At 41.1% G+C, this 13,924-nt stretch overlaps 1 protein-coding gene across 4 annotated transcripts in view; it reads right to left on the bottom strand.

Annotated features, from left to right (window-relative positions):
- The window catches only part of VPS13C (vacuolar protein sorting 13 homolog C), a 201,604-nt gene that overhangs the window by 129,166 nt on the left and 58,514 nt on the right, over positions 1–13,924 (bottom strand). For all 4 annotated transcript variants that reach the window (XM_056130834.1, XM_056130835.1, XM_056130836.1 and 1 more), the window contains 6 exons: positions 10,241–10,383; positions 8,605–8,797; positions 7,379–7,493; positions 6,017–6,153; positions 3,884–4,007; positions 830–947 (listed from right to left, as the gene is read on the bottom strand). In XM_056130834.1, the coding sequence (XP_055986809.1) occupies positions 830–947; positions 3,884–4,007; positions 6,017–6,153; positions 7,379–7,493; positions 8,605–8,797; positions 10,241–10,383 (830 nt within the window). The remainder of the gene's footprint in view (positions 1–829; positions 948–3,883; positions 4,008–6,016; positions 6,154–7,378; positions 7,494–8,604; positions 8,798–10,240; positions 10,384–13,924) is intronic.

Genomic DNA, 13,924 nt, shown 5'->3' with positions numbered 1-13,924 from the left:
TGCGATGCCTCCCTGGGAGGTAAAGGGTATTGCTCCCTTCTGCCTTTTCCCCCTCTGGCAGCAAGGTGGCTGCCACCTCAGAGCTTATAGGAAAACCAGGTATGAGCCGGTGGTGATGGGGCAACTGCAGTATCATGGGAAGGGGGGCGGTACCGGCTCATCCTTCACGCCCTACCAAGGTTCTGAGTTGGCCCCCACACGTGGCTCTCTGGCACAGCCATAACACCAGATGCACAGAAACCAATCTCGTAATTATCTGGCTCTTTGCAGAAATCCAAAATTGCGTGGCCACAACAGCGACCGCGCAGCACTATATGATTCTCATAACCAGCTATAGAAAACAAAGTATTTTACAATGCCTTTTCAGCAATTTTGATTGTTGAGGGGGAAATTCTAAACAATAAGGGTACATCTTTTGTCAAAATAATAAATGTAATCTAAGTAGAGAAGAGTTAAGTGGAAATTATCTGCCTCACAGGCATTAGGAGGGATAAGGAGGGGGGCATATTGTGGTTCTTGGTGGGGAAAAATGAGTACTGGTGAAGGGAGAGGTGTCTGATCATTGTATGACCGAGACTTAAACCTGAAAGCTTAGTAACTTCTCCCACAGTGATTCAATAAATAAATATAAGACGAAAAATAAATAAATAAATAAAACTACGAAAGAAAAAAAAAGTAAGGTGGAGTTCATGCCCAATTCAATCAGCTAATCAGTGACTGAATAAATAGCAGTACTCCTACATTAAAAAAAAATAAGAAAGAAAAAAAAGAAAGAAAGAAAGAAAGAAAGAAAGAAAGAAAGAAAGAAAGAAGGAAAGACATACATTACCTGGCCATTCTGGTATCTTTCTCTACCATTGCCTTAGCCAGCTCAACATGAATATCCATGGGCTGCAATATATGCATAGTTGATGGATGCTGAAATCGACACTTTTTCCAATCTTCCTCTTAAAAACGCAAATACAAAGTAGCTAGTTATTATTTGTTGCACAACTTTTTTGGATCACGACTTCAAAGAGGTAATGAAGAACAGTCAATAAACACCAATTTTTATTTCTAAAGCATACAATTCAAAAGAACTTTTTTTTCGGAGAGAGAGAACAAAAGGGAATGCCCTACCACAGAGGAAGGGTGGGATGGGGGGGATGGGGGTCGGAGGGATACTGGGATCCGTGGTGGTGGAAAATGGGCACTGGTAGAGGGATGGGTACTTGGTCATTATATAATTGAAACCCAAGCAAAAAATTTATAAATCTACAACTGTACCTCATGGTGTTTCACTAATTAAAACTTAAAAAAAAAACTTTTTTTTTGGCTAGCTTCCAACAATACCCAGCAGTGCTCTTGGCTTTGTGCTCAGGGATCACCCCTGGCAGGGATCAGGGGATCATATGTGGTACCAGAGATCAAATGATTTGACTGTATCGACTGTGTTCAAGGCAAGTGCTTTCTCCACTGTACTGTCTATCCAGTCCTCATTTTTAAAAATTATACTGGGCTGGAGCGATAGCACAGCAGGTAGGGCGTTCGCCTTACAAGCGGCCAACATGGCCCACCCGAGTTCGATTCCTCCGCCCCTCTCGGAGAGCCCGGCAAGCTACCGAGAGTATTCGATATGCCAGACACAGTAACAACAAAGTCTCCAATGGAGACGTTACTGGGCCCGCTCGAGCAAATCGACAATCAACGGGAGGGCCTTTACCTTTACCTATACAGACTGACAAAAGTTGAAGACTTCAACATTAAAAACCAATCTAAATATTTGGAAAATGTTTATATAATACCTAGTATTTTGAAACAAACATAAAAAATAGGAATTCAGTACCTTGATCTCAGAATGAATGAAAAGATGGGGAGTTTAGTTAAAAAGGGCTGGAGCAATAGCACAGCGGGTAGGGCGTTTGCCTTACACGCAGCCAACATGGCCGACCCGAGTTCGATTCCTCCGCCCCTCTCGGAGAGCCTGGCAAGCTACCGAGAGTATTCGATATGCCAGACACAGTAACAACAAAGTCTCCAATGGAGACGTTACTGGGCCCGCTCGAGCAAATCGACGATCAACGGGAGGGCCTTTACTTTTTACTTTACTTAGTTAAAAAAAAAAAAAAAAAAAAAAAATATATATATATATATATATATATAGTTCCTAGGTGCAATTATTCTAGCTTAGCACATAAACCTAAAGAAAAATGAGTTTTACCAAGCAAGATTTTTATGACAAGGGTATAGCATTTTTATATAGCCCAAAAGACATCATATGAATAACAAAATTTTATGCAAATCTTGAGCGAGAGAAACAGTACAGTGGGTAAGGTGCTTGCTTTGAATACAGCCAATCCAGGTTTGATCCCTGGCATCCCATATGATCCCAAGCACTACCAGGAGTAATTTATGAGTGCAGAACCAGGAATAACCATTAAACATCACCAGTATGGCTTAACTTCCCTCCAAAAAAAAAAATCCTATGCAAATTATCACCTATAATTCAAACTATTATTACTAAGCACATACAAAAGATACAGCAGTTTTCATGGTCTATGTAAGTACTCCCCTTCAAAAAATTAATATGCTCCTAACACACTGTTTCTAGAAATTAAAGACATATAATGAACCAGCAATCCTTACATAAGTAGTAGAATATACCAAAGCCTCTGAAAAAATAATTAACTTGATTATCTTTAGAGCTTTAGGACTACGTCAAAATTTCTCAGTTATCTACAAAAGCCAAAGATACAGTACTACTGGAATAAATCCTAGGCTAATATAGTAAAATATTTCAAAAATAAAGGCAGCATGAGAAAACAACACTGAGATACAATAAATGTATTGAGACAAAGAATTGGAGCCAGCTGCTACTTCCAGTTTTCCTTCTGGGTAGTTTCATACATTGCAGAACAACAGGCAAGAACATAACTTAAAGCGTGAGATTCAAAGGCAGGGGGAGTGGAACGGGGAGATAGTACAGGGGTTAAGGTGCTAAACCTGCACACGGCCCAGCTGGGTTTGATCCTTGGTACCACCCAGGCCCCACCAAGAGTGGTTTTATCCCCCAACCCCCACCAAGAGTTAAGTTCTTTTTTTTTTAATTTTTTATTAGTGAATCACTGTGAGGCACAGTTACAGATTTAAAACTTTCGTGCTTGTGTTTCAATCCTACAGTGCTCTAGTACCCATCCCTCCACCAGTGCCCATTCTCCACCACCAATGAACCCTGTCTCCCTCCCACCATCCTGACCCTATGCCCCCCACCTCACCCCGCCTCTATGGCAGGGCATTCCCTTTTGCGCTCTCTCTCCTTTTGGGTGTTGTGGTTTGCAACAGAGGTACTGAGTGGCCATCGTGTTTGGTCTATAGTCTACTTTCAACACGCATCTTCCAACCTGAGCGGGTCCTCCAACCACACTTTACTTGGTGTTCCCTTCTCTATCTGAGCTGCCTTTTCCACCAGCATGTGAGGCCAGCTTCCAAGTTGTAAAGCAAACCTCCTAGTACTTATCTCTACTATTCCAAGAGTCAAGTTCTTAACCGAAAAAAAAAATGAAATAAATAAAGTGAGGTTTTATACACTAAGTTACATTTGTATTTCCTTTCCCATTGGGGGCTGGTGTGCCAAGGAGGGCTCCTGCCTTTCATTATTTCTGGGGAAATGGTGCTTCCAAGCAGTGCTCGGGAGTGTTCAAGGGCCATGTGGAGCAAGGACAAGTATGTTCACCATGTTCAAGCATGCAGGCATGTGCCACAGCCCTCTGGCCACTCTCAGGTTTTCCTGAATGGCCATGAGGGTAAGTGCTGGAAATCACTGTTAGTCAGGGTAGAGAGCATGCACACTTATCCATGTTTCCCAAAGCTGTTCAAGAGTCTCAGGAATTGAGCAACAAGTTACCTGCTCTCGCAAAGAGGAGTTGCACACTTTTTATTTCTACATCAAACTTATCATATGCCTTATCCATTAGTTCTTCAAGAGATGAATTACCAGTATTCTGCAAGTTCTGATCTTTACTGTTGAGCTAAAATGGAGAAATGAAAGTTTAATTTTTAATAGAAAAATACATAAATCAAAATACTACCACTGTATTTTCTATTTGTTTCTTGTTTTCTTGACTCTTGGCACACCCAGCAGTGCTCAAGGGCTCTCCCAGCAGTGCTCCAGGGACTACACAGTGCTGAGAATGAATGCAGGCCCTGCCGCACAAGGCATGCACTCCGGCACACTGAGCCACCTCATGGGTCCGGACCCTGTTTTCTAAATATATCTAAAATATTAACATAGCTGTTAATAAATTCACTTGTGCTATACTTCTAATAATTACTTGCAAATATTTTGCTCGAAATATTTTAGCTAGTAACTCAATTATGTTTGGGTAAAAGGACTCTTCTAAGTTTGGGTACATTTTCTGCATTTTATGCATTTGGGTTCATTTCATGCATTTATGTTCATTTGCTTTGGTTTCAGGGACACACCCAACAATCCTCTGGGGATACTCCTAGCTTGAAGAATGAGCACAAAAATGCACAGGGGTCATGCATGGTGCTGGGGATTTGAACCAGCAAGGCTAGTTCAAACCCCTCCCCCCGCCCAGCTCCCCAGCCCAGCACATATGTATTAAAAAGGAGGAGGGGTGCATCGCATGGCCTTGACTTCAATAACCTGCCAAGACAAGACTCCTGGGTCACAGCCCAGCTCCCATTCCACCGACCCCAAAATCTTCATCATCCAACAACCTATTCTGTGCTTCTCCTCCCCAAAACAACATCTCAATAGGGTCCTTAGTTTTTATCTTACTTTATCTTAGCCCCAATCTTACTTTCTTCTCCCTCTTCCTAGAGTCTATCAGAACAATATATTTTGAAATCTTTTATGTTTTCCCTAGGGGCTTTAAGCCCCCAAGAGATTTCAGCTCTAGTTAGTTGACAGTGGTTTAAACAAATATGTATTCATATTTGTACGATTTTCTATTGTCAAAATAAGTAAGAAATAACACTGGATAATTCAACTCTCACAACACAGGAGTAAACTAAAGATTAGTAAGGATTCTCTCCATTTAGAAAAAGGTAGTAGCAATCTGGTCTACAATGTCAAATCATCTACCGTGATACAACAAATTTAAGGGATGTTTTGCTTTAAAAGCAGCCAAAAAGACTCACATACATAGGATACTATGTGTATTTACATATATATGCCCTGTCCTGTCCTGCTGTTGTTCATCTACTTGCTCGAGCAGGTCCAGTAACATTTCCATTGTGAGACTTGTTTTTTTTTTTTTTTTGCTTTTTTGGGTGGGTCATACCTGGCGATGCACAGGGTTACTCCTAGCTCTTCACTCAGCAATTACTCCTGGTGGTGCTTGGGACACCATACGGGATGCTGGGAATCGAACCCAAGTTTGGGATATCAAATATATCACGAGGACCTTGCCAGGCTTTGCTGTGCGGGCGAGATACTCTCGGTAGCTTGCCGGGCTCTCTGAGAGTGGTGGAGGAATCAAACTCGCGTTGGCCTGGTCAGCCACGTGCAAGGCAAATGCCCTACCTGCTGTGCTATCACTCCAGCTGACATATATATGTATATTATGTATATGTATTTTTATTTATATATAACTATATACATATATTTATAATTGTCAATATAATGCTCTAAATTTGGGCTTGACAAAACACCAACAGAAAACAGTCTCAGTTTAGAGTGAACTGAGGAAAAAACATCAAAATTATCAAATAACTAAATATATTGAACAAAAACCAATGCAGGACCGAAGACAGAGCACAAGGATAAGATACAGGCCTGTCATGCAGCTGACCTGGCTCTATCGTGCAGCACCACGTGGGCACCCAAACCAGGTATCCCCAATTCCCATAACCTGAGTAGGCCCCCACCAGTAAGTTATTGACAGTTTCAAGGAGTGATCCCCAGACTCCCTGAGCACTGCTTGGGAACCCTTCCATACCCCACAACTCCCTAACCAACCCCCTCGCAATAATAAAATAAGGATGCTTCCAGAAATGCATATATACATACCCGAAATGTACCAAAATTCAAAATGAGAAGATCAGATTTGTCCTGGTGAAAACCTGTCTTTGGGACTATTAGATAAGAAGGCTTTAAATTTATTCTTAAATCAAGGACTTTTCGAGTTTCAATCATATGTGTAAGCCCTAAAAGAAAACAGGAAATTGTGGAAGATTAGAAGATTGAGGTAAAATATGCAATCATATTATTAATAATGACAGTAAGAATATCACTTAAAAAGTATGATGAGTGGAGGAGTATCATATCTCAGAGATTACAGTCTCAGTCAGTCAAATAGGAGAATGTATATATGTACATTCTTATGACCATTAGGAACAATCACACTGCATAGTACTGGAAACCCAACGCAGCTAATATTTTATCCAAAATAGAATAATTCTTTTTTTTTCAATCAAGTAAGCAAATAAAATAATGGCATTGAGTTTCAAGAGGCCAGGCTTCAAGGGGCATACCCCAGTGGTGCTTATTAGGGCTCACTCCTGGCTCCACTTCCGGGAATCACTCCTAGAGGCACTCACGGGAACAAAGGAGATGCCAGCGACCTAACCAGGGTCAGCTGTGTCCAAGCCCTGAACTTGAACAGCTGCAGTAAGACAGGCATCTTTGAAAGTAGACTGAGCAGGAGAGACAGCAAGGATTAAGGCCATACTTGTGTTTGGCTGTCCCAGGTTCCATCCCTGGTGATGATGTTCCTTAACATCACTGCACACAGACCTGAAGGCTCTAGTGCCACTAAGTGCTAGTCTAAGTGATCCCAGCACCTCTGAGCCCTCGCTTTCCCGAATCCCTGCACTTCTCACTGAACCTTCTGCCCATTTGGCTGAGAATTGCCAGGAAATTCCCTGGGGTCTCCCGAGTACCCCTTAAGAGGACCCTATCTCACACCAATATTTTTTTCCTCTGACCCTAGATTCAGGGTCAGAGAGAGAAATGGAAAGATGGACTTCATGCTTTGCAAGCTAGAGACCCCGGCACTGCCCAGGCACCAGTGGGAATGACTCCAGAGCACTGAGACAGCCGGAATTCCCGAGCACTGCCAACAGTGGCTCAGAAATAACTCAATAAGAATAAGCAAGGGACTATTAAAACTAGATTTACACACAATGCTGTGTTTAAACATGATGCTGTGTTTCCAAGAAATGGAGGGCTGCTCTGCTCTCAAGTGGCGCTCGGAATCTAAGCTCTGGCTAGCACTTGTATCTGACCTCATGATCTGTGCAGAGGAAACGCAGCTTGACTGTTTAATATAGACATTGCCAAAAATCATGTAAACAAAAATATATTTTAAGGATAATGTCTATATTAGAACAGACGAGACATAATCAAGGCCAACACAGTCCAATTCTTTACCTGTCGCAGTCTTCTCTTTAATTTCTTCCAGCTTCATTAACGTAGCTGATGTTATCTGTTCAAGATCCAATCCCTTATTCGACCGAAAGAATTCAACCACTGCATTGATGGTTTTCTACAAAAGAATTGAAAATATAAGAAAGTACAAGACTTTATTATAAATTTCAAAGTTTCTGACTAAATGCTAAAGAAGTTTTGCTTTGAACTTGGCAGGAACTCCAAAAGAGATTGTGCCCTCCTCAAGCTCCCTCTAAAGTAAAAATCACTTGGAAAGAGGAGCAGGCAAATAAGTTTCCTGAGAAGACAACAAGGGTCTGTACACCCATACAGGGTAAACACAACACACCTATGTGCCCTTTCAGGGCCAACACACCCAAGTCTGTTCTGAGATGCCAGCTGCATGGAACTTCTAATTTTACTCCCAACTTGCCAGGAGACAAAATCTGCTTTTCTCTACCATGGGTGGATTCCCCTGAACTTGAAAGTTCCAAAGGGAAACAAAAAAACTGTTATATGTATTCTGCCACAGCTTAGATCTTTTAAAAATCCAAGAATATGATGAGTTCCAGGGTCCCTCAATAATGCCCTCTGCCCAAATCTGACTCTACTTTCAACCGGAAAGTGAAGATGTTTCAGGGATCCAAGATCTCAGCAGGGAAAGGAAACAAGTAATGCAGTGGGCAGTGAACTTTCCCACCCTGCTGACTACTTTATGGCAACTTAAGAAAGATTAAATAAAAGACAGAGCCATGGCTATAGAATTTCAGTCAACAATTTAAGCAATACCTAAATGATGGAGCTTTCATTTGATCTCATGTGAATATCATTTAAAATTCAACTTCACCCCAAACTCTGACTTTGTTCTAAAATGTTGAGGGGAAAATGGGAAAATAAGCAGTAATGAGCTAAAACAAAGAGTCAAACTTGGGAGCAATTGGTACAATATGTATAATCCTTTTTTAAAGTATGTTATATTTTTTAAACACAAGCATAAAAAAAACCTTACAATAGAAAAATAACTACAGTATATGAAAAATAAAACTAACAGCTATTATGTCTTATATTAGTATGAGACATAATAATTGTCTCATTATTATGAGACAATTGCTACCAAAAATTGCTAGTAAACTTAGCTGCAAAGGAAATAATCGCTAAATAGAAAAAGTAAGAGCTATGTCAGAAACAGGAAATGGTTTCAATGAAGATCACTTTCCTCTCACACTTACAGCATCATAAATGACCTCCACAGGCTGCGACTCAACCACCAGAGACTGGTCAGCCGTGCTGTTCTCTGGGCTGGTTTCAAATTCAATTTTCAGCAGTGATGATGCACGGTCACCAATTGAAGCCACAAGTGATGGTACAATACCCTGCTGCTTCAGGCCTGTTATGTACCAGTGCTCTAACTTTGCTTCTACCCTATAATTTAACAGGAAAAAAAAAAAAGAAATAATGTGGGGCTGGAGCAATAGCATAGTGGGTAGAGCATTTGCCTTGCATGCTGCTGACCCAAGTTCGATTCCCAGAATCCCATAAGGTCCCCTGAGCACTGCCAGGATAATTCCTGAGTGCCGAGCCAGGAGTAACCCCTGTGCATCGCTGGGTGTAACCCAAAAAGCAAAAAAAATAAAAATAAAAATAAAAAGGAAAGAAAAGAAAGAAAAAGAAATAATGTAACCAAGATCTTTTGTAATGCAAGGGGCTAACATAAATAATTTCCTTTCAAAGAACAACTTTAGAAGCCAGAAACCCATTTAGAAGCCCATTGCCCAAAGATAAAATTCAAACACCTTGGTTTAACATCCAATCACTTTTTTTTTCTTTTTTTATTAGTGAAACACCATGAGGTACAGTTATAGGCTTACAAATTTTGTGCGTGGGTTTCAGTTACACAATGATCAAGTGCCCATCCCTCCACCAGTGCCCGTCATCAACCTACTTGTGGTTTGCTTCTGTTTTTTCTTAATTTACCCTCATCGACATGAAAGACCCCCCTTGGCCAACCGCAGAATAACACACAAGTTCTGATTGGTGTTATATGAGCATAAGCTACACTTACCTCATCAAACTCTTCTCCCTTGTCCATGCATCCTGATCACTGTCTACTGCATCCTGGTCTTAATCATTTCCATCCAGATATCCTAAGCCCCAATTTTCCTAATTTTACAGCATGGTGAACTACGAGTTCTCTACTATGTTACACAGCTTTTGTTTTGTTTTGCTTTGCTTTGCTTTCATTTGGGGGGCCACACCAGCAATGCTCAGGAGTTACTCCTGGCTCAAAACTCAGGAATTACTCCTGGTGGTACTCGAGGTACCATATGGGGTGCCAGGGATTGAACCCAGGTTGGCTGCATGCAAGGCAAATGCCCTACCCTCTATACTATCACTCCGGCTCACATGTTACATTGTTCTCGGTTGACTTTGAGCATCCTCTTATAAACAACAGCTTTAGCTTCCTGGAAACAGAAATTATTGTACTTATGCATAGCTTTGTCATCGACCCAGGTTCAATTCCCAGCATCCTATTTAGTCCCCTGAGCATCGCCAGTAGTAATTCCTGAATGCAGAGTCAGGAGTAACCCCTGTGCATTGCCGGGTGGGACCCAAAAAGCAAAGAAAAAAATCTATAAGGTAAACTTCATGCTACAATTACTAGGATGGAAAGGCAGGTAGAACAAATGATGAGATACATATAAAGCTTTGTAACCAAACAAAAGCAAATATTAAAAAAAAAAAGACTCTCTACACAAAGAGAAAGAATTAGTGAACAACTAATACTTATCAGTTTATGCTGAATAATACTATCTTTTCTATCCTTTTCATACCCTGAATTAAAACTTTAAGTTTTTGAAAACTTACCTAAGGGCTTGTGCTCCTGGTCGCTGAGATACCTGAGTGCCCAGGCCAATGATCTGAACTTTCAGGATTTCTGGAATATTTTTGTTTTCTCTTATCGTAACAGAGGTACTTAATAACTTCAATGTCATTATATGAGCAACATACTAAAATAAAAAATAAAAATTGTTAAAAATTTTAAAGAGTTATTCTTTAGTAAATCTTGTTTTGATTATTTTATTTTGGGACCACCTCCAGTGGTATTCAACAGCTATTCCTGGCTCTTTGCTCAGGGCTCAGTCACTCCTGAAGTGCTCAGAAACCATAAATAGTGCAAGGGATATCTGTTTTACTACCTCTGTTTAGTAATTCATATTTAAATCTGTTGAATTACAAAGGGATCTAAATGTTATAACAGGCTTTGACATCAACAAACTCACTGTAAAGAAAAATATATTAAAAATTTTAATAAGAAATTAAAGGTAAAGGTAAAGGCCCTCCCGTTGTTCGTCGATTTGCTCGAGCGGGCCCAGTAACGTCTCCATCATGAGACTTGTTGTTACTGTGTTTGGCATATCGAATACGTCACGGGGAGCTTGCCAGGCTCTGCCGTGCGGGCGAGATACTCTCGGTAGCTTGCCGGGCTCTCCGAGAGGGGCAGAGAAATAGAACTCGGGCCGGCCATGTTGGCTGCGTGCAAGGCAAATGCCCTACCGCTGTGCTATCGCTCCAGCCCCTGACCACCCTCTAATAGTTCATTTACAAAATATCTAAATCATTCCTCTTATTTTTAAATAATAGTAAAAAACCATTTTGTGACATAATTCAATTCAGCAGTTTTGACTAAATCAAACTAGTTCAGTTTTTCTTGCTCAAAACAAGGCAAAATATAAAGAACACCTGATAAATACCTCTGAAGAGTTAACAAAATACTGAGAAAAAATGAAATACTGACTTTAAAAACTGGGAGATAAGGACAGAAGGTTGGAAAGAGCCAGGCAGGTGACTTTCAGCAAATCAAAAATGACAGTAGATAAAAGAGAAAGGGTCTAGCAAAAACTGTGGAAAACAATGAACGAACAAACAAGAATTAAATCTCCAATTAAAAATTCAAAATGGAAAACTTATTTTTTTAAAAAATGGTAACACAAACCAAAAATAATCAAGATCCAATCACATGTGCCAAAAATATAACTCCCATTAGTTTTAAGGTTACAAGGAGACTGAGAATGAGGAAATAGTAAAGATATTTCAAGCAAACAAAAAAAGCAGTGTTCTGAAAGACAGATACTTCAGGCAAATAGAAAAAGCAGTTTTCAACAATTATCAGACACAACAGACTTCAGTTAGAAATAGTCAAAAAAGATAGAAAGGTTATTAGAGAATTATTAAAATGTCAATCTATCATGATGAAACAATTATAAATATTAATATACACTTTGGGTACCTAAATGTTTAAAGAAATAAAGCATCACTAAAAGAAAAATAAATACAACATAGTATTAGCTGGGAACTTCAAGAGTCCACTTTCAACATAAGTCATTTAGATCATCAGTAAGGAAACAATGGATATGAATGATATCAGAAGCAGAACAAACATTCTCCAGGGGTATGGTGCCGCCAGCAGATCAATCTGTTCCTGTGAGGCGAGTGCATCAACAGCCTGATGGCGCCTTCAGACTTCCAGATACCCCAAAATTGCTGCTGTGCCTTTGGCCAGACCCCAAAAAACTTGAGGCAAAGTTTACCAAGAAAGTAAACGGCCAAAAGTTAGGTATGTGGGAGACACACCCACAAACCACTTTCGGCTCAGCTATATAATTGGAGGCATGGACTCCCTGGTTCCTGATTGAACTGCTTAACGGCCATGATCCCAGAGACTAAGAAACAAATCAAAACCCAGCAGCTTTTGGCAGAAAAGCATCCGGATCCTGCAGTTACTGTCACCGGGCCACCCCAGGGGGGAAAGAGTGCTGTCAGTCCGCCTGCTCCCCACTGGCGGCTCGGTGGCCGCCATCTGCCAGAGGCCACTGGACAGTCAGGCAGTGACGAGACATGTGGGGCCTCATGGGATGGGTGTGAAGCCGGCCCTTTCCCCCACACTCCAACGAGACCCGGAGTCGCAGCCAACAAACGGCCTCTCTGGCTCCTAATCAAGCCGTTTAATGGCCATGATTCCAGAGACTCAGAAACAAATCACAGAACCCCAATGGCTTTTTGCAGAAATGCATCCAGTCACTGCCGTAGGTTACTAGCGCTGGGCCACTCCAGGTGGGAATAGGTTTTGTGCTTTGGCCTGTTCCCCCTGGCGACCCAGTGGCCACCATCCTCCAGAGGCCATTGGACAGTCAGGTTTGGGCCCACAGTGATGAGACATGCGAGATCTCATGGGATGGGGGTGGAGCCAGCCCTTTCCTCCCCGTCCCAACAAGACCCCAAGTCACTGCCCACAAACAACCTTTCTGGCTCCTGATCAAGCGGCTTAACGGCCATGATCCAAGAGACTCAAGAACAAATCTCGGAACCCAGCAGGTTTTGGCAGAAATCCCTCCAGATTTAATTCTTAAAGTTTCAGAATTTCAAAATCACACGGCCACTGCTGCAGCCATGCGACATCATTGTTATTCATAACCAGCAATAGAAAATACATTGTCTATTGTTGCCTTTTCAGCAGATCTGAGTGTTGGGGTAAAATCCCAAATAATAAAGGTGGGTCTGGTGTCAAAATACTGAATGTAATCAAAGTAGAGACAGAGTAATGTGGAAATCATCTGCCCCACAGATAGGGAGAGGGGGATATACTGGGGTTGATCAATCTGGGGGGGGGGGGGGGGTGGAGAATGGGCACTGGTGAAGGTACAGGTTTTTCACTGTAAAAGAGACTTAAACCCGAAAGCTTTGTAACTGCTCTCACGGTGAGTCAATAAATAAAATTATAAAAAATGGGAAAAAAAAGTAAGGTGGAGTTCATGCCCAATTCAATCAGCTAATCGGTGGCTGAATAAATAGCTGTACTCCTACGTAAGAATTCATTCATTCATTCATCATCCTGTTATTCGTCGATTGCCTTGAGCAGGCCCCAGTAACGTCTCTTTCATCCTAGCCCTGAGATTATATTCAAGGCTCTTTAGGAGAAGAGACCCATCATTGTTACTGGTACTCGGCATATTTGGTGCGCCACAGGGAGTTTGCCAGACTCTGCCCTGTGGGCAGGCTATACTCGATAGCCTGCAAGTTTGTCCAAAGTAGGAATGAGATAATAAAATATCATAAAAAGATGATACGTAAGAAAAAAAAAGAATAAACATTCTCCTCACACCTACAAGGGACATGGTCTAAGGTACATAATATGCCAGAACTCGAAGATACACTTTATATCAAGTACCCTTTGCAACTATAATGGACTGAAAATAGCAATCAGTAATAAGAAGATGAAAAATTCACAAATACGTAGAAATTAAACAACACACTTCTTGTTTTTTTTGTTTGCTTGGGGTCACACCCAGAAGTGTTCAGGGCTGACTTGGTTGTGTGCTCAGAGATCAGTCCTGGAAAGCTTGGGGGTCAATCACATGAAGGCAAGCACCTTACCCATTGGACTATACTCTGGACCCCTAAACAATACACTTCTAAAAAAACAAGGGGTAAAGAATACACCAAAAGTCAACTAAAAATTAATATCAATAAAAACAGAAAGAAAACATAACA

Source organism: Sorex fumeus, unplaced genomic scaffold (genome assembly GCF_029834395.1).
Source record: "Sorex fumeus unplaced genomic scaffold, SorFum_2.1 ptg000081l, whole genome shotgun sequence".
Taxonomy (NCBI): Eukaryota; Metazoa; Chordata; class Mammalia; order Eulipotyphla; family Soricidae; genus Sorex; species Sorex fumeus.
This window is presented reverse-complemented; position numbering and strand designations above follow the sequence as displayed.